The sequence below is a fragment of the Mustela lutreola genome, chromosome 3 (genome assembly GCF_030435805.1).
Source record: "Mustela lutreola isolate mMusLut2 chromosome 3, mMusLut2.pri, whole genome shotgun sequence".
NCBI classification, from domain to species: domain Eukaryota; kingdom Metazoa; phylum Chordata; class Mammalia; order Carnivora; family Mustelidae; genus Mustela; species Mustela lutreola.
Window position 1 is genome coordinate 175,584,657 of NC_081292.1, and position 21,481 is coordinate 175,606,137.

General features: G+C 45.3%; 1 protein-coding gene across 8 annotated transcripts in view; it reads right to left on the reverse strand.

Annotated features, from left to right (window-relative positions):
* RHBDD1 (rhomboid domain containing 1) overlaps positions 1–21,481 on the reverse strand; it is a 123,388-nt gene that overhangs the window by 15,120 nt on the left and 86,787 nt on the right. The window contains exon 7 of one of the 8 annotated variants that reach the window (XM_059167875.1): positions 2,351–3,400. The exons of 4 other annotated variants lie outside the window; for them this stretch is intronic. In XM_059167875.1, coding sequence (XP_059023858.1) covers positions 3,315–3,400 — 86 coding nt within the window. In that variant the 3' untranslated portion in view covers positions 2,351–3,314. Of the gene's footprint in view, positions 1–2,350; positions 3,401–7,088; positions 7,667–9,651; positions 9,919–21,481 lie in introns of those variants that run through there. 3 more of the 8 variants (XM_059167869.1, XM_059167874.1, XM_059167876.1) reach the window with 3 other exon arrangements.

Genomic DNA, 21,481 nt, shown 5'->3' on the forward strand with positions numbered 1-21,481 from the left:
GAGTCTAAACTTTGCCTTCTCTTGGAAAACAGATGATTTCGACGAAGGGAGGGATTATGTTGCTTTCCGAGCCCCCTTTGGAAAGATCTCCATGTGTGCTACGGCCAGAGTAAAAGCTCCTCCTGGGAGGCCTGTCTCTGGCTTCAAGACGGAAGCTCTGAAGATGCGATCAAGTGTGGGTAGGGATTCTATGTCAGATGTGTCCAGTCCCTCTGAAAAATCCGGGTTTTCAGAACAGGGAGGGGTACGTTATGACTGTTTTCTCTTCCAGGCATTTCATCCTGCATAACCCACAGCTCCCTTGTCATACCTGGAGTGGACGTCGGTGGTTTACAAAAGTGCCCTTCTGGTACCTGGCTCTGGCAGGGGACAGTGGGAGAGAGCGACTTCTGGAACCAGACAAACTTGGGTTTGGATACCACCTCTGGTCCCTGTTCTGTGTTTTTGGACAAGTTACTCTCTTCCCTGACCCTTGATTTTCTTATCTGGGCAGCACAGATGCGCTCCGAAATGAATGAAATCAAAGGAGGTCAGTGCCTGGCCCCAAACACTCATGGGTAGGGGGTACCTATTATTTTACTATTTACCCCCTTCCAGACTGCTGCATCCCAGGAATGTCCCTACCCCACAGCCAGTGAGTCAGACACACCCAGACCCTAGTCATTCTGGACACTTCCCTCTTCCTCATCTGCCCCTCTGGGACACATCACCAAATCCTGGCATTTTAACCTGAACATTTCTGGAACTCATCCATTTCTCCCATCTGCCCCATCACCAGCCCCCACCTGAGCCACCTGTTTTGTGAACCTGGACTGGCTTCTGAGCCCCTAAATGATTCCCCCCACATTCTCTCTGGTCTTCTGACCAGCAATTCCCCACACAGTTGTGGGAGAGCTTTTGGAAAACACACACCTTGTCAAGTTCATCCTCTGCCTGCCAAGGGATTCCTTTTATTTCAGCATAAACATCAAAATTTGTACCCAGCCCAGGACGCCTGCCTTCCATCACCTGCCACTCACTACTTCTCCCTTCTCCAGCAATCAGCTCAAACACTGGATCCTCAGGGAAGGGACTGCGTTCCCCCGAACTCTCAGCAAGGGTCCTCTGCTCTCAGCTCTGCCTGGAGCTTGTCCCTTTCCTTTGAAGCTCATGAGGCCACCATTAGTAATTTGACAAGACTCATTATTTTGGTAAAGTGTGTCCTCACTGGGCTGTGAGCTCTGCAGGGTAAGAGGAGTGAGGGGCTATGTTCACGTTCTCCCTCTAGGAGTGAATAAATGAACGAATGGACGTGTGAATGAGAGAGAGAGAGAGGGAGGGACGGGTGGGTAGATGTCCTCATTTTATAAATGGCCAAACTGTGACTCCAGGAGGTGTGTGATTCCTGAGGTCTCAAAGCCAGCAAATAATGCGGCTGGGGTTGGTTAGATCCAATCCAGGGGTTGGATCTAAGCTCAGTGTTCTCTGTACACCACCAGGCTGCTCTGGAAACCAGCACCCACAGCTCTCCCTTTAACATGGAACTTTCTTCACTTCAATCAGCGGCTCAGCAAAAAATGGGTGTTTTGTGTTTTTTGTTTTTTTAAATAGGAGGCTATGAGGGCATGGGAGGGGCCATAATTGGTACATGAAGAAAGAAGAAATTGCAAGTTGATACACTGGATATTTTGAGTTAAGGAAAAAAAAAAAAAAAAAGACGACCATGAAAAGGCATAGAATTCATTGCAATTTAGGCCAAGTAGAACCACATTTCCAGAATTGTTTCTATGGGTCTGAAGATAGTAGATTAAGGGCAATTGACTTGGCAAAAGACCGAGACATGTTTTCAGACACTCTTACGTTAGAAAAAATGACAGTAAAAAGCCCTGATGAGGACACTGACATGACTGATATAAATGGACTAATATAATGGACTGATATAAACGGAACATACTTCTATGAGTCATTTGTAGCTTTAAATACTATAGAAAAAAATTTTTTTATAAAACATGCCCAAACAGCCTCCCTTTGATGTGGTGAACCCTTTTAAAACCACATTGTTCAAATTTATGTTAAAATGCAAACCCTTCATGTTTACAATGGTACTCTTGGAGGAATGCAATATAAAAAAGTACAACTGTTAAATTTCAAAGACAAGACTTATAACCTCAGAACAATAGGGCATTCCCAGTGCAAATTTATGAGCTGTTAAACCTCAAAAGGTTTCTTCAATTAGCGGGGAAGGCTTGTGACATATCTGCAGCCTGATATAGGGGCTGCTCTTTATCTAATTTGGGGTGTACTGCTTTTATCAGAACTTTTCCTTACTTTTATTGACCTCGGCCGACAACTATTGTGCTTCTCCCTGCAGAGCGTTTGATCCTGCTAATTATGCTGTGGGGCGGGGATGGCGTTTCACGGTTTACCATCGCTCCCGGGGCGCGCTACAAATTATACATAATGCATTGCATTGTAATTGCTGCACTGTGAACTTGGCTCGCCTTTCCAACATAAAATACCAACATCCAAGTAGTTTTATTATTTAAAAACAAAAAACAACAACAACAGAAACAAAACCATAAGGGATTCTTTTGGATTATAAACATCTGAAGACACAATATTCTTATGAATTCCAGCTGGCTATTCTGGACCCACGGAGGGCAGGCAAGGCTGAAAAGCAAAGCAAATACACTTCATACGAATGTTTACAGAGAAAAAGAGGAGGCAGTCCTACAGGCGAGACCCTACTGAATGCAAACTGAAACGGAGGGGGCCCAAGCTGAAGGGCGGACAGAAGTCCAAACTGAGAAACCCGAGACACAAGTTCTCCTGATGGTCCCTCCGCCTCACTAGGCCTCAGTGCCTCATTGTGAAAACAAAGGCTCAGACCCAAATGACCACAAAAGTGCCCTTTCCCCAAGGACAGGAGCCTGAGAAGAGCAGTGGCTTGTTTTCCAAGTCCAGTTTGTAGGAACCCGAGTCTTGTACCAAATGTAAGGCCTTTCGCTCTGTTGGTTTGGGGCCCCTTAGAAGAAGATAATGGCTCTTTCAAGGGCAACAGCGGAGGGTAGGGGCTGAATGGAGCTGCAAGTTCTATATACGCAAAAGCCAAGTGGAAACAAAAGGACAAGAACAGCACTGGGGTCAATGAGGCTTATTGCCACGGCCTGCCTGCCCCAGGCCGGAAGTCCTTGCTCCAGACGCCCCTCAGCTGGCTGCTTGGAGTTCCGGAGCTGTGGTTCCTGTAACAAGCAACACCTAGGTACCAGGTGACTGTTCCTGATCCTCCTTTCTCTCCTTCCCCCAAAAGTGAGACAATAACTTGATCGATGACTTCAGACTGGTTTCTTTTCACTTCCTTTCAGGGAGAAGAATATTCTAGAAGAGCTTCCGTGGAGGTGGCACTCAGCCTGAGCACATTCTGCATCAGTGAGGAAGCCATGATCAAAGAATGGGAGACAGCGGTGGGGCAGGGAGGCTGGGGTGGGGTGGGTGGGGTCAGGCTCACACATTTTAGTAATTCCTAATAGTCGCTGTCTGAGGACATGGTGCTCCCTTGCTGCTGCTACTTGCCACACTGGCTGGAGTCAGGAAGTCAGTGACTTGGCGTCCTTGTTTCTCTTGTTGAATGGTGTTTCTGAGTGGAGGGTGGCGGGTGGCGGCGGGGGGGGGGGGGCGGTTTTAATGTCTGAGACCCAGGATGAGCGGCGGGTACAGGCTGCCCCCATGGGGCCCGGCTTGGAAGCTGTGTTTGGGCTGGCTCTGAAGGGACACTCCTGTCACACCTTCACAGCATCCCTCCTGCCAAAGACTTGGGAGGTTTCATCGTTGTTCCAATCCACACTGCATTTAGTCTCCAAACAAAATATCGAGACTCGTAACCAGTCAGGCCGGTCGTGCCAGTGGAGACAGAAAGGTTGACTATTTTAAACTGAGCCCACTAGTGTGACTGCTCTCGTATTTTCTCCCTTGCTCAGACCGAGAGATGGAACACAGCACCCCGGCTTCAGTCAGCTTATTCCTACAGCCAGATGCACTCAGCAGAGCCCCCAGGGGGACCTGTTCGCTGTCGCTTCCTGTCAGCAATGGCGGAACTTGGCTTATGTGTATGATCTCTTTTCAGCTATTCTCTAAATCATGTGTAGTTTCTATAAGCATCATAACTTTTAATGTGCCAGCAAAAGGCAATACCTAAGGAGGAGACTGTTTAGATCATCATCGAAAATTCCAAGCCCAACAGATTTTCAAGGGTTCCCTGTTTGTGTAGAAATAAATATACCCATTTCTATGCCCTTCTGCACTATACAACATTGGACAGTGTCTTTGCATCCAAGCAGACTTTCTGTTCTGCACCAAACCACCCCCTCTCATCAAGACCTTGGTTGGTTAAGTGTCTGCCTTCAGCTCAATGTCATGATCTCAGGGTCCTGGGATGGAGCCCCATGTTGGGCTCTCTACTCAGCAGGGATTCTGTTTGTCCCTCTCCCTCTCCTTCTGCCCCTCCCCCTGCTCATGCTCATGTTCTCTCTCTCTCTCTCTTAAATAAGTAAGTAAAATCTTTAATAAAGAGAAAGAGAAATAGAGAGAGAGACTATCCAGCAGTTTCTGTTTATCTGGGTGGGACTTCCCTGGCTTCTGAGAGCTCCAGGAGGATATGAGAAAGCGTGAGGAAAATTGAGAACTGGCTCACTACAGGAGGAAGGGCCCTTCCACGAGGGGATGACCACTCTGGGGAAGGCAAGCAAACTGTTCCTGAGTGAGGGCCTCAAGGCATCTACTTCACAGGTATGTGACATGGTCAGAGTTTCTCTTTATGCTCCCTTATCCTCCCAGTGCCATGTTAATTCTTAGGAGACCCCACAAGAGCTCAGGTCTGAAAGCTCCCATGTTAGAAATGGAACTGCTGACTAAAGGGAAGTAATATGCTGGCAGCTTTAAAAACACAATTTCCTTACTGCCATCGGGAGACCCAATTCTCCCCACACGCTCACGGGGTCACAGCACTGAATGAGCTGAGGGCAGCAGGCACTGCGGCCAGTCCCTGTGTGGACCCAGGCCTCCTCTGTGCCACGGGAGCACAGCCTAGAAGAGCTACACGGCCTCCAAATGGCAAAGGGGGCACCAGGTCAGCTACGTGTGAGGACAGGGACCTTACAGGAGCGAGATCTAATTATAGGACAACATGCTTGGCCCTGGCTGGTCACCACCTCCCTGCCCTCTGTGAGGGAACCTGTCACTAAAGAGTCACACATGCAAAGCATGTCTGGGGTAAACTCCTATTTACTTTTCAACCAACTGGAAGAATTAAATGGCCAGATTTCTCTTCGGAACATCTTCATTAACAAACAAGAGATGGGACGGAAGTCACTACATGGATTCTCGGGACTCAAAAAAGGCAACAATCACACAACCCTGTGAGGTCAGGCCTTGATTCGGCTGAAGCACGTTCAAGTTCCAGAACAGGGCCCACAGACCTGCCCCTTGGGGGACTGATGCTGAGAAGATCCTGTGAGTCAAGTGTTAAGTCTAGTAAAATTTGGTGGAAGGGGAAACATGCTCTCAAATTTCAGTTCTAGTGAATGAGGAGCCACCTCGTCTGATAATCTTTGGCTAGTGAGAAAACTCCCCTGACATTCTGTTGTGTGCCGGCCAGGTGTCAGGTACAGAGGAAGGACTGAAGGTGTATCATGTGACAGGACTCCCTCATAGTGATGGACAGAAGGGAGTGTACCTTACCAGTCAGTGACAACAGGGAGAGAACACAGCTAGTTTTCTCATTTTCATCTAACTTCCTTTATTTCGGTTTAGAGCTTGTAATTTCTAATTCCACCACAGCTTCTGAGGCAGTCTGAAATTTTAGCAACTTGCCTCTCCCCTCTTTCCTTAATTTATATGGCCAACATGAACTGAAAACACCAGCTGGGGGTCAGGCACCATTCTGGATTAATGACGAATAAGGTATAGTTTCTTCTCTTGACGAGACCATTTAAGCCTGAGATGAATATGGCTATAATGTTTAAATGAGTGCATATGTTCACATCCATGGGACCTAAAGTGCATGAAAATCGATATGAGACGTACAAAGAATTTCTAAAGCTAAGAAGGCCACCTAGACACCCCCTTGTCTTACAGATCCTGAAACGGAGTTCACAAAACCTCAGACAATTTTCCCAGGTCCCTCAGGTCCCTGCAATAATTCGGAAAATAGAACCTCGCCCTCCTCGTTCTTACCAACGGCAGACATGCCTCCGAGTGAGCGCTCAAGCAGTATGTGCTACGATCAGGTTTCCAGCAGCAGGGGTCATTCTGATGGCCCAGCCGGCCATAAGGCCTTGCCAGGCTTGCTCACATAACACATAAACCGACCCTGTTAGAGCAGTGGCTTCTCTTTGATGTCAGGCTACAAATACTCAGACATGCAGCTGGTGGGCAGTGAGCCTCCCATCAAAGGGCTCCCTGTTCCTCAATCGACTGCTCCTCCCACCTGGTTCAAGAGAGAGCCAACGGCGCAGCTCATTTCAACCCGAACTTCAGACCCGTGTTTGACAGCAAAGTATGTTTAGAACTTTTGAGTGCTGGGCATTCACGATGGTCGGAATCCTAACTATGCATTCGATCTGTTACTCCCTGTGCCGCAGAAAAGGCATCTTTGACTCTGGTCACTTGTCGAGGCCTAGGATACTGGGTACAGATGCCAGAATGTGGCAAGGCTGTGAGGAAGCCCCGCCACAGACCCTGCCAACCCTCGAGTCCAGCACATGCCCAGCAGCCAATCTCATACCTGAACAAAAAGGGGACTCTCCAGAGGGAGCAGCTAGAAGGGTCAACGGTCAGGATTATGATCGAGGACCAAAGGATCTATTGACCTTAGAGCTGTTCTAAGACTCACAGAAATTCTGGAGGGGGATACAATCAGTGGCAAGTGTGTCCATGAATGAAACAGCAGCTCCACATCCTTCTCATTTGGTTTTCACTCCTTAAGACAATAATGATGACAATCACAAAAAGACCTGGCATTTTCAAGAATGACAATCTCTAGAACTTTCAGGCTTGTTTCCTCATGGCCTAATTTATCATCTTTTCTAACAAGAAAACTCGAATATAAAATATTAGGAAAGTTCTTGCTGAAGAAGACTAGGCAGGGAGGAAAGAGTCAGTAGGAGAGGTGACATCTCAGAATTGCTTTGGGAAAGACACCCAAGGCCATGGAGCTTTACTCTAAATAAATAAATACAAATCTTCCAATGGGGAGACTTTTGGTTAAATAGCAAAGCATATGAGGAAGCAGAGTAGAAAAGGGAATATGAAAATACCACCTTCCCAACTTCCTTAGACAAGGAGGCCAGACGCCTCCCCTCAGGCACCCACTTCTTGGTCACCAACATCTTCAATTTGCAAGAAAACATTTCAAAATTTTGAGTAATCATATCCTTAAATTGATGGCAGGCAAACCTTGTTCTTTCTCTGGTGAGAATATGCTTTGGGATTCCTGTCCATATTAAATGCCCTCAATGAGTTTAGGAAAAGGTCACTTAAGAACCATACATGCATGCAAAAAAGAAGTACTGAAAATGAACAAGGGTCTCTGCGGAGAGCCCAGGGAGGAATTGGATGAGAAAGGGCAGCATCAGAGGGCACAGTACGAACTCAAGAAGGGTACTCCATCTTCTTCTCCTGTAGGTCAGGTCTACCAAGAGATTTGAAAAGAAATACAGAAACTAATTTAGCAGTGGAGAAACTGAACTTTTATATGCCCCATTTTTATGTTATAGGCTTCTTTCCCCATTCTAACTTTAGCTTATACACAGGACTCAGGAATACACAAGGTCACTTGGGCATGTACATACAATCCAACCAAAAATATGAGCAATAAAAAAGTAAGACATGTCAAATATACTTCAAAAAAGGTACCCTGAGGAGCAAGAGTTTGATCCAGTGTGGAGGGACAGAGCCCTGGATGAGTCTGTCCTGGTCACTGTGGTGTTGCTAGTGCAGGTGGCCAATGAGTATTTGCTGAATGATGGAATCCCAAAGAATTTTCAGGGTTGGAGGGCAAGTTCCACTATTTCTGCCTTGACCCAGAAACTCAGCCCATCAACCGCTTTGCAGGTTTTTGAGTTTAGTTCAAGTGCACTCCAGAGGCCTCCAAAGAGGTTGATGAGGACCGAGTACTCCCACTGTCCATCAACAGAAGTGGGGATCCTCTTTTCTAGGGTGGAATCAAGGTCTAAGGAAGAAAAGGATGGCTCTTTAGATAATCCCAGCCTCTCCCCTCCTCCCTGAGTCCCTTTGTATTTCTTTCTTTCATAAGGAAGGGGGCTTTCTCCCCTAGCTTTCCACCATGTTCAATAGGTCACCAGATCCTAGAGCCTTGACGAAAGATGAAGATTCACTTTTGGATTAAAAAAAGTCACACAGTCATATGTTTTAGTACATGTGAAATGCTATAAGGTCAGACTTCCAAGAATAAAAGCCCACAAAGGTCCTCCAACATCCCCACATGACGGCCAGGTCATCACTCCTCTCACTGAGCTTACAGTCGAGTGAGGTCAGAAGCACAAACTAACAGCTGCCCTCCTAGTGGGAAAGATCTAAGAAAGTAACTTCTCTGAACCTCAATTTTCTTATGGAAAAACAATTGACCCAAACCCAGAAACCACAGCCTTCGGGGCAGTTTCGAGGACTGAATTAAAAACAAACAAACAAACAAGATGGGAATGTATTTCACAAGCTCAGATTGCCAAGAAGTCAAAGTTTTAACTCATGAACTCCGGGGACCTCTGGGTGGTAAATGTCTCTTACAATGTCAGATGCTGCACCTGCTGCCTGTGAAGGGCTGGGGATCAGGACGGACACGTCCCTACCAGACCCTGAAAGTAAGGCCTCTCTGGTGCCCTCTGCAAGCTAAGATATTCCGGACAGACAGACACACATAAACCAGGATGCTTCACGCACAGACAAATCTCGGTCCATACCATGGGACTCCAAAGAAGCAGAAGTTTTAAAAAGAAATAAAGAAAGGAAGGAAGGAAGGAAGAAAACTTATTTTAGGAAAAAGACATGAAACCATTTTTCAATCAGCTTCAGTCCAAAGCAGGCACCACCATTTATCTGCCCTAAAAATGAAAAGCCATAGGCTGCTCCTAAATTCCATTTTACTTTTCTCTTCTGCAGACATTTTATGAAACACCTAAGTCCTCCCAGCTGGCAGTGCCAGTAGGTAAAAGGAGATATGAACTCTGTTTTGGGAAGAAAGGCTCACGTGGCACAGCTGAGAAACAGATCCTAGGAGGCAGTCTGGTTCTATTATTTTTCCTTTTTCTTTTCTTTTCCCTTTTCTCTTTCGTGGGCACCCATTCAGGGAGCAGCACAGGAGAGGGTTGGGGTGGGCTATGACCAGGTAGAAAGCAGCCCAGAAGACAACAGAAAACACTGAAGGGTAAATGATAACACTGATCAACTTGTGTGATGAGAAAACGGACTCCTAGTCTAACCGTGTTAGACTAGATGCTCCTTCTGGCTTCAAGACACCCTTTGTGTCTAACCACAGGGTGGGTGTTACGACGACGTGCGGTGTGTTTAAATAAAACAAGAAAACAAACCAAGAAAAACAGCGTTCCGAAGAAGGAAAAAATCTCCTAAAAATACTTTACTACGACTTCAAACATGAAATCACATTTACAAAATAACATTTTAATGACTTAGGCGTAAGTGACTCAGGAACATATGGATTAAATTTCCTTCAAAATGCATATGGCTTGAACAATATTGGCGGGGGGGGGGGCTCGCTTGGCAAAATTAGCTTGGTTTGTCGAGCATAGCTCTGGAAAAAGGAGAAAAAAAAAAGGAGCGTGTCAAACTGCACTCCCTGGACCGTCCCTTTCTGGAGTTCTCTCTGGTGACTGCGTCAGCTGGCTCCATCAGCCATTACCTAAGAAACTTGGAACAAAGTTTTTGGAAATAGTTTAATTCTTTTCCCCTATTTAGGCAAAGTATTCAATAAGTTTATAATAAATGACCCTCCTTCATCCCCAATATCATGTCAAAAACAGAGGTCTGCCTCTGTAAGGAAAAAAAAAAAAAAAGTTGAGTCGTCCTAGGCCTAGAGCTAATGGCGACCGTGTCTTTTAGACAACAGGGCATGGCTACGTATACACAGAGGGTTCTATTTCCTTTCAGTCCATTTGGACTTTAGAGAATACCTTTCTTCCCCCCAAATTAAAGATGCAAATTTTAGGCAAAGCCCACAATAATCAGACTGCTTTACCTGCCCAGCCGGTTTTTTTTTTGTTTTTTTTTTTTAACCAAACTTCGCATGCAAATACTGCCACCACCACCATCTCTATAAAATGCCTTAGCATTCGTAGTGTTTACTGATTGAAAAATGTACCCTCCAATATCATCTCATCCCATCCTGGGGACAGTCATGATGAGCATTCGACCCACTTTTTTAGATGAGCAAACAGAGATCAGGTTCAGAGAAAGGCTGCAGTGCATCTACTAGCCAGTGTGCCAACACCAATAGTACATTCCTGTCTTGGTATCTTTTATTGTTCATTTTAATTTTCTTTTTTGAGAGAGAGAGAGAGAAAGGGAGGGAGTGCAGGGGTGGGGAAGGGCAGAGGGGGAGAGAGAGCAAGAATCTCAAGCAGGCTCCACGCTGGGTGTGGAGCCCGATATGGGGCTCGATCTCATGACCCTAAGATTATGACCTGAGCCAAAATCAAGAGTCACATGCTTATGTGAGCCACTCAGGTACCCCTATTCATTTCTATTAATATTTAGTAGTGGTACTCTCTGGAATGCCTACTTCCTTTATCCCTACATCCTAGAATCTCCACTTCTTTAAGGACTGGAACAAATCCCACACTTCCAAGAAAGGATCCTTAAACACTCGGTCTCTAAGTGTGATGGGCTTTTTTAAATGAGTCATTTGGGCTCAGCTGCAGTCGCAGTTACTCAATCAAACCCTAACTGGGGTGTGTTGTGAAGGTATTAAATAGATATGATTAAAGTCCATTATCAGTCGACTTTAAAGGAGATTATTCTAGATAATCTGGGTAAGCCTAATCCAGAAAGGCCCTAAAACCAGAGCTGAGGTTTCCTTGAAAAAGAAGAAATTCCACATGTGGATGCCGGCCCGCCCTGCACACATGCCCTATAGGTTTCAGGCTTCCCTGCTCAGTGCCCATGACTGCATAAGCCAGTTTCTTGCAGTGAATCTTCTAATCTATGTCTCTCACTGGTTGCTTCTCCCTCTCTGTTCCTATCATTTATATAATTCTGAAGCTATTTCTCTAGCTCACTGTTAGTACTGTAAGTTCTCTGCAGGCAGGCCCAGGTCTCGGGCATCTCTGTAAGCCACATAGCACTTAGCATTCCATATGAATAAATATCCACTGGAAGAACTAAATTATATAAGAGCAGAAGAGAGAGTGCTTCATCCTCCTATGAAACAAGTAAACCTGATTACAAGATGCTCATGGGGAAACAGGACTAGCATAGGAGGGTCACAGCCTTATAGATGATATCACCAAGGAGAGATTTCTGTCACCCATGAACAGGCTACTGTTTTCTCCTCACTGGACAGAACAATCCTTTGCATGCAGGACAGTTACCATTCCTGGGCCCGAAGCACTGAATGATGATTAAGACCTATCTACTTCTACCCTGTTGAAGGGACAGCAAGAATGACACATTTCCAAATGAGCCCTCTTGTAGGGGGCATATGATGCTTACCAAAAAGTGCTTTCTTAGCATTCTAGCAACTATATTTATCAAAATACAGAGTAAAAAAATTACGCTGACAATGGCTTCTCCTAAAACAAGTTGCAGAATTATGGAACACAAAAACGGAAATATACTAGCAGATTATCATGAATGCCAAAAAGTGATCACATACAGAAAGCAGCAGGCAGGGTAAGAGATCTTAACTCTAGACACTTTACCCAGGCTAAGGATATAAATCTCTTTATTAATTCAACAAGTACTTAGGAGCCCTTCTATGATCCAGGAAGTCTTTGTTACTAGCTCATGGGAACACAGAAAGATTTTCAGGGAGTGCAGAGGGTACATTTGGGATGTCCTGACTTCAAATATTAGTTATGTGGCATTCATGGGATTCATACCTGGGGAACTGGGGGCCTTGTAAAGAACTGATCCATCTTCTATACCACCTTCTGAAGGTGATTTCCAGACAGCTTCAGAGTGTCATCTAGGAACTTGTTAGCAAAGCAAATTCTCAAATCCCCATCCCAGTCCTGCTAATTCAGGAACTCTGGGGATGGGGCATTCTGCTGAGTGGGGATCAGGCTCACCTGTGGAGCTTGCTGAAACAGACTGCCAGGTCTCACCCCCCTCCTGTTTCTGGTTCAGCAGGCCTGGGGTGGCATCCCAGAATGTGTATTTCTAACAGGTTCCCAGAACATACTTTGAGAAACTGTGTTCTAGATCTACACTAGTCCAATGGCCACAAGCCACACCTGGCTATTGACTTAAATGGATTCAAATGAAGGAAACTAAAAATTCAGTTTCTCTGTTGTACTGACTACAGTAGTCCCTGCTTGCCCATGGTTTTGCTTTCTCCTGTGAACCACCTTATCATCATGAGGTCAAGAGCACCCCAGGCTATGTCATTTCCCACACTTCACCTCATCCTGTAGTCATCTTTTCAGATCATATCATCACAGGAAGTGTGAATACAAGGTGTTTTAAGAGAGAGAGAGAGAGAGAGAGACCACATTCACTTAGCTTCTTATTACAGTCTATTGTCACAATCATTCTATTTTACTCTTGTTCATCTCTTACTGAGCCGAATTTCTAAATAAAACTTCATCATATGTATGTATGTATGTATAGGAAATGGTATGTATGTATAGGAAAAAACGTATATGCAGGGTTCAGTAGTATCTGAGGTTCCACATACCCAATGGGGGGGCCTTGGAATATACCCCTCAAAGATAAGGGGGAACTAACTACTGTCCATTCCCAGAGCTCAGCACATGTAGCTAGTGGCTACCACTACAGGACACTGAAGAGACAGACCACATCCATGACTGCAGGAAGTTCTTTGGATAGTGCTGCTTTGGAGTTACTGACAACCCCCCCAGGAAAACCCTCTGTATATAGTCAGGTACCACATGCAGAGAAAAGACCAATTTCACAAATTAACCTTGCAATGAAAAACACAAGACCAGATGGTCCAAGTCAAAGGCAAAAACTGCTTTGTGATGAAGCTGCTTCTTACATGGACAATTTACTATAGCTCTAGGAGGAGTAACATGAGGGGTTTCTTGATTAAACACCAGCTAAGGCTGGGGAATCCAGTAGTAGCAATGCAGCCTAGGTATGTTGTCAGGTTCCTTTTCATTTGTTATCAGGGGTAGGGGTGGGGGTTAAGAAACTCAAGCTTTTAAAAAGCACAGGACTCCTGTTCTAACTCTGATGGGACGAGAGACAAAAGCAGAGTCTATAGCACCAGCCACTGTTCATTTCCTGAAGAATCTCTTGTCAAGGCCATTGCTGACGTTGGCCTTGCTGAATTCAGGGCCCATTTCTCAGCCATCATTCCACAATGACTACAAGGGCCATCTGGCACAGCTGAGCACTCCTTCCTCCTGGACTTATCTCCAAGGAGCTACCCTTTCTTCTCCATTTTCTCCCCAAGTTTTTGGCCCCTTCCTCTCACTCTCCTTTGCTGGTACCTTCTTTTCTCTTCAAACTTCATGTCGGAGACCCCGGCACTTGGTGCTCGATCATCTTCTCTCTTTACACTCACTTCCTTGGAGATTCCATCCAGCTTCATGAATTTAAATCCATTTATGCCATGCTGACAACTTGCAAACATATTTTCAGACCACACCTATCATCTGGCCTCATACAAACCACATCCTCACCATCCCGACAGGGAAATCTCATAGGCCTCTTATTCTCTTCAGGTCCAAGACTGAACTTTGTTTCTTCCCCATAGATCTATTCTCTCTGCACATTCAGGTTAATGGAAATTCCAACTTTCCACTGCCCTCAGCCAAAACCTCAGTCCCCTCTCTCTCCTCCTTCCCTTACCATCACAACTATTCTGTCAAAAAATCCTTCTGCACCACCTTTAAAATGTACCCAGAAGCTGACCTCTTTGGATCTCCTCTAGGGCGGCTTTCTGATGGGAGCTGTGGTCCCCCCCCCACCTTGCCTAGACTGATGCAATGGACTGATCTGTCATTGGGTTTAGGGTCCACCATATTGAGATCATTACCTTAATTACACCTGCAAAGACTCTTCCTTCAGATACGGCCCCATTCTGATGTCTTTTCGGAGTCACTACTCAACCCACTATACTATCCTATAGACCATTGTCAACATAGCAGCCCAAGTGATCCTTTTTTTTTTTTTTTTTTAAGATTTTATTTATTTGACAGAGAGAGATCACAAGTAGGCAGAGAGGCAGACAGAGAGGGAGAGAGGAGGAAGCAGGCTCCCCACTGAGAAGAGAGCCCAATGTGGGGCTCGATCCCAGGACCCTGGGATCATGACCTGAGCTGAAGACAGAGGCTTTAACCACTGAGCCACCCAGGCGCCCCGCAAATGATCCTTTAAAAAGTTCTATTATGTTACTCTGCTGCTCAAAACCCTCACATGGTCCCATCTCAGAGAAAAACTAAAGTGTTTACACTGGCCTAAAACACCCTACATGAGCCTTCCCTTTTACCTCTCTACCTTCACTTAACCTTCTGGGCACAAACAGCACTGGCTCAGACTAGTGCATGTGGAAAGAACTGGAAGAACGTGAGCCATGTTTTGAATTAGTACCAAGAGGACTTGGTTCCTGACAATGCTTGATGAGGAATAAGTCAGGGAGGTAGAAAGGTATTGTGAATTTGGTTTCGTACCTGCTGTATTTGAGAGGTCCTTGAGTGTGTTCATGTAATTTCAGAAGCTCAAAAGAGATCTGGGCTGAGGAGATAAATGTGGACGTTGCTGGCATGCAAACAGAAACTGAAGCCTGGGAGAAGAAAAGAACAGCTAGGGGTGCCTGGGTGGCACAGTCGGTCGAGCGCCCAGCTCTTGGTTGTGACTTTCGGGGTCCTGGGATTGAGCCCCACATCGGGCTCCATGCTTAGTTTTGGGTCTGTTTGGGGTTCTCTCTCCCTCTGCCTCTCCCGCTGTGCACTCTCTCCCTCTCTCTCTCAAATAAATAAAGAAATAAATAATCTTAAAAAAAAAAAAAAAAAAAGAACATCTAGAATGAAGTCACGAGGAAAACTGGTATTCAATAGTCAAGTCAAGGGAGATGAACCTGCCATGGACGCCAAGGAAAGACTCCAGAGCAGCAGCCAGAAAGCCAGTGGAGTGGGCATCAGGCGGAAAGGGAGGCAAAAGGTAGGGTTTTAAGAAAATGTGGAGAAGAAAAATGAGCTCAGGCTTGGCAACACCGAGGTCACTGGAGAATTTGGCTAGAGCTGGGTGATTAGAGTAATGGTGGCCATAACCTGATCGAAGAAGCAGTGGCAAAATTCAGAGTTGAAGAAGTGAAGATGGGAAGCAAGTGACTGGAGGCATCAATGGGAAGAAAGAGGCAAGTGAGTGGAAGGCGGCTGTGCTACTGCCGCTCTTCCTTTTGGGAGGAGGCCTGACAGAGGCTAGAATGTGTTTCAGTGTTGACAGGAAAGATCCAGTAGAGACTGACAGGCTGAAGACAGAGGGAGAAAGGGATGATCAGTCAGTAACAAAAGATTTTTCCTGAGAAGTCAGGACGTCTGTGATAAGGAGACCTCCATACTCAGCTGTCAGAAAGGGTGAGTTAAGTACAGAAATGGGTACAGGTAAATTGTTAGTATTTTTTTTTAAGATTTATTTGAGAGAGACAGAGAGAGAGAAAGAGAGCACGTGCATGTGGGAAGAGGGGAAGAATCTCAAGCAGGTTCCCTGCAGAGCATGGAGCCTGATGCAGGGCTTGATCCCAGGACCATAATCTGAGCAGAAACCAAGAATTCGACAGACTGAGTCACCCAGGTGCCCTAAGTTTGTAGTTCTGATAGGAGACTGAAGTCTTTACCTGCAGGTGGATTCTATTTTCTTAGGGCAGTCACGGCCAGTTGGGATGTTGGTGTGCATTTCTAATAGGCTCAGTCTCCTCTGCTGGGTCACGTTCTCCAGTCAGACAGGCCTGCCCAGGGGAGGGTCTGAGAAGCCTAGTGGCTGGGTTCATCCGAACCTGTGGTCGTTTCCAGATAGGTGGAAGGAGGACCGAGCAGCAAAGGCGTGGGCAGTATTTGTAGGAGGTAACTGAAACAAAGGACCAGAAATCTAACAGAGTCGGGAGGCAAGAGAAGGAATTAATGGACTGGGAAGGGGGACAGAGAACACCTGTGGCTGGAAAGCCAAAACATTAAGGTCACCTAAAAGTGGTTGAAACTTGAAACATGGAATCCATGAATGCTCAGAGCCCAGGATATTTCACAACAAGAAGCAAAGGTATGTTTAGATACAGAGCTTCTCTACTATCGAGCGCCACTCTCCTTTCCAAGGAGAAGGGCCAGAGGGACCTTGACAGTGCAGAGGTAAGAAGGAGGTACTGCAATTCAAGAAATACCATTCCAAGTCTGGATTTCATACCACTAAGATACTTCTAAATGTGCTTTCTTGAGTTCACAGTAGCTGTTTCTAAGCAAGTGTCCTAAATCCAAGTTCTACCTGATTCCTTTTCTATAGCTTTTCTCTACTGCAGTGATTCTCAACTAGGGGTGACTGTGCCCCCCAGGAGACCATCGACAAGCTCTGGAGGTGTTTTTGGCTGTCAAAACTAGGGGGGCAGGTGCACTCAATCCAGTGGGTGGGGACCATTTGCTACTCAATATTCTAGGATGTACAGGACAGCCCCCTGCCATCCCAACAAGGGACTATCCAGCCCCAAAAGGTCAATAGTGCTAAAGAAACCCTGCCCCAGAGCAAACCTACTTGAAAATGCAGGTCATTTACAGCAGACAGAAGAGAGCTCAACTGTGGATCAAAGTAATTATCTTCAAATTTTCTGTCCCAGAAACATCCCAACAGCCTAATCAAAACCAACCGAGTTTTCAGAAAAGGCATCAAAACAAGTACAGAATAAGGTACAAGGTTTAGGTAGTAAGAAAGCCTATGGACGCACTTGACCTCTCCCTCCTTCCTTGCCTGGCTTTCCCATCCTCTTGTTTACCTCTTTCCCGAGCTGGAGAATTAAGTTCTGATGATAAATTCATCTCAACAAAATTCCTTTACCAGAAGTAAATGCAGAAGTCAGAAGAATTTAGTAAGATGGCCTTTTGCCCATATATAGACATGATGAAAGACCAGGCCACGATTAAATTCTGAGCAGAGTAACATAATTAGCAAATTTATGAATGGGTCTTCTTTTCACGGTTCCACTGTCAGGACTAATTACTTGTATTAATTAGAACTGTCAACACATGAATATGCTTGTTGAGGCTGCTTCCTATGGTAAAATACGAGGCTTGTAAATATCAAGACACTTGGAAAGATGCAAAGACTTTCATTTATTAGCAGCTCTAAATGATGTAGAGGCACCGGCTGCACAATGAGCCTTGGGAATTGACTGTAAATAGATTCCTAGTTAATGAATTTGCTGTTTGTTCTTCCTTGCTTGGGCATTAGTCTCTGTGTAGCCTCTGGATGAAGTAGCCAATACATCACTCCTTTGGAAGGACTGCTCGAGGATCAGGAGAGAGTGTGCACATTACTGGAAGCTGGAAAGTGTAGCCAGCATGGTTAAAGTGGGCAGGAGGGAGCTCCTGTCTCTTCTGTGAGTCGTCAGACCTACTGTAAAATAAGTTTTAAGAACTGGTCAAACAAGAGGGGAAAGACAGCTGGGGGACGAAGAACTGGAGTTGGAAAAGCACTTTTAACCCTGTGTGATCCTGGGTAAGCGGACAAGTTACTTAGCCTCTCTGTGCCTTGGTTTTCTCACCTGAAAAATGGGGCTAGTGACTAAGCTTGTCCAGAGTTGTGGTGAGCCTCCAACGAGGCCATACACGCACGGGGCTTCGAGCAGCCTCCAGGTGAAGCCTGTACTAGCTCTTATTGTTTTCATAACCGTCGCCATCTGGGATGGTGGCAGAGACAGAAGTGAATACTCCTAGAAGGAGATCCCTCGTGTGACCTGCAGGGGATGAAGAGCTCTGAAGTCAGATAGGTCTCGTTCATACCTTGACTCTATTACATTTAATTTCTGAGCCTCAACTGTGCCTAACTTGGAAGTTCTTGCGAATAGTGAACAGGGAAAATAAAAAATGCATGTAATAAACTTGCTCTGCATGGTCCCTAAGAGGCTGGCTAAATGTTAGTGGCTTAAGCATTCATTACCATTATTACCTTTTGGGAGAAATCTCCGAAATCGAAACGGATGCCAAAAGAAAAGGTTTCGGCAGGTGATCTAAGATAAGTGGAGAGGAGAAAGGAAAGTGAAGTGGCAGGAAGAGGCATTAGAGCGACAGCCTTCGCTGCCACGTGCCCTTCGTCCCGTCTCAGGGGGCCACCACCACAGTGCCTGGAGCATGGCTTAATTCCCTCGCCACCAAATCCCCATAAATCCCTTAATGACCCTGCTCGTCCGTGGAGAGGAGACAGCTGGGATTCCCACTGGGTGAGGCCTGAGTGACTGCAAAGCCCAGCCCCAGCCCCTGTCGAGGCGGGAAAGCAAGGCTGCAAAAGGCTTCGGTCAAAGACTGTGAGGTTGACAGATTCTAAGCCCCTTCTGCTTACTTCTTTTCCTTTCTCCCTTTACTCATAAAAAAATAGTAGTCAGGGACTACTGGGTGGCTCAGTCGTTAAGTGTATGCCTTCGGCTCAGGTCGTGAACCCAGGGTCCTGGGATCGAGCCCCACAACATCAGGCTCCCTGCTCAGCGGGAAATGTGCTTTTCCCTCTCTTTCTCTTTGAAAAATAAATACAATCTTAAGAAAATAGTAATCAAATTCTTGATAAGCAAAAGCTTGTTCTGTCTGGTTGGCTAAACTTTACCTGATAACTACCATAAAATACCATAAAATGTGAAGCTAGGGTCAGTTAATCAAGTCATTTCAACTTTAATCCCCTTAAGTACCAACTTGGCACCAGTCCACAAGAGTGAATTATTCTTTATTTTATTTGACAAGGTCCTTCCAGAGACTCCTATATCTGACAGCGTATATAGATGGCCCGTCTCACCAGCACTACAGGGAGTGTTCCAGAAATCACTGAAGAGTGAATCTGCTAAGGTGTCTCCCAGTTCAAAGATCCTCTATTTCTGAATCTAGCAAGATGTCGATACTACAACTGATTTCTGTTTTATAAACATAAAACCAGACAACTAATAAATATGGTAAGTTTGATCCCTAATCTTGTCTTAAAAGTCTTGCAATACCTTAAAACCAATCCCACCAAAAATTTATGGCATCAAAATAATAAATACGTAAAAAGAAAATCTAGATGGAGGATGTTCTGGATCATTTCACAAGGATATTTATTAAATACAAAGGAACAGAAAATCCACTGCAGTTCCTAAAGATGTATGAAAAAGCCAGCAGATCCACACTGATCACTGGAACCTGTTAAAACTTATCTGAGGGATATATCTTCCCACCTCTACTCCAGTTGCTATCACTAATTGCTTGCAAGGCAAAATGGGCACCAAAGGATCCTACTGACAAGCCTCTAAGGTAGTGGAGAAGCTTTAGTAATGCTCAAAATGCGCACTGTTGCTTGTCAAAGAACTCCATTCATTTTCTGATTGCATATTATGCTTAAAAATGAACTTGCAGGGGCGCCTGGGTGGCTTAGTGGATTAAGCCTCTGGCTTCTTCCGCTCAGGTCATGATCTCAGGTTCCTGGGATCTAGCCCCACATGGGGCTCTCTGCTCAGCAGGGAGCCTGCTTCCCTCTCTCTCTGCCTGCCTCTCTGCCTACCTGTTATCTCTGTCTGTCCAAAAAAATAAATAAATAAATAAAAATTTTAAAAAGCTATAATAGGTTTTTTTTTTTTTAAATGAACTTACATGATATGGTAGAAACAGCTCCAAGTGGGGAGTGTAATGATGTGGATTCCAGAACAAGCTCCAGGATGGATAAGCCACGAGGCTCTAGGATGGATAAGCCACAAGGTTCTAGCCAATAACAACCTTTTCCCCCAGGGTGCACGTTGCCAAGGTAGTTAGGACCAGGCCATTCCTAATACCCTTACAGATTTAGAATCCCAGGAACCACTATGTTAACAAGAACTCTGTGTGATTCTTGTAAGGCCAAATCACTGCCACAGGCCCCACAGATGAACAGTTCTGCAGATTTCCTGGAAGTGCCAGCCGAGCTCTCTTTAAATGGTACAGCTGAGCCATCAGGTTAGAATTGTCTCTAATTGGTGATCTCGTGAATTGCAAATTCCCTAACCATGAAAAAGCCTGACAATTTCATTCCTCTAAGAAGAAACATGTTAAAAGGCAAAATAATAATACATGGACGCACTATGAGCAATCATCATTAAAATTCCACTCCTCATCAGTAAAATTTAAGTTTAGAGAACAAAATAAACAAAAACCAGACATGTTATTTTATAATTTCTTAATTGCATGATTTCCAATAAGAATTGGCATGTGATGTAAGATGGGCTTAATGTTTTTGTTTTGGGGGGGTTCTTTTTGTCATGGAGACACGTTGAGAAACCAGGTACCACCTTTCGTCCCTTTCTTTCCTCCCTTTCTTCCACCCTTCATAGCCTTCAACATTGCCAACCAGCCTTCTCCCTTCTCTTTTTTTTTTTTCTTAAAGATTTTATTTATTTATTTGACAGACAGAGATCACAAGTAGACAGAGAGGCAGATAGAGAGAGAGGGGGAAGCAGGTTCCCTACTGAGCAGAGAGCCTGATGCAGGACTCGATCCCAGGACCCTGAGATCATGACCTGAGCCGAAGGCAGAGGCTTTAACCCACTGAGCCACCCAGGCGCCCTCTCCCTTCTCTTTCCTAGCGACGGTCTCACAGAAATAAGAGCTAATCTTGCTGATGCCGTATTACTTTCTTCCCTCCTTACACACTTCCTCTTTCTCCCACTGGACCAAGTTCTCTGAAGGCAGGAAATGGGGTCTTCATCTTCATTTTGGGAGAGGAAGGGAGCTACCTTGCTCCTATTTGGCACAGTATGGAATTTTCATACATTCTACAAACTATATATGCAGAATTTAGAAATCTAGGTACTATTGAAATGGGTGGTATTATCTGTACCTCCAATTAAAAAATAAAAAAAGGTGTCCATTGTCTTCTGCTAGAGATCAGTGGGAACCTCTCACCTTGGTCTTCAAGGATCACTCCACCTGAAGACGGGGGGTAGCTTACAAAGCAACCACAGTGCCTGGGCCCACACTGCCATCTCCTTACACTCCCTCACTCTAACCCCACCAGCTATGTGTCCTGGTTCATAATTTTTAAAAGGTCTCCAGGTGATCTGAAGGGATGAGCAGCTGAGCGCCACCAAAATCTCTAA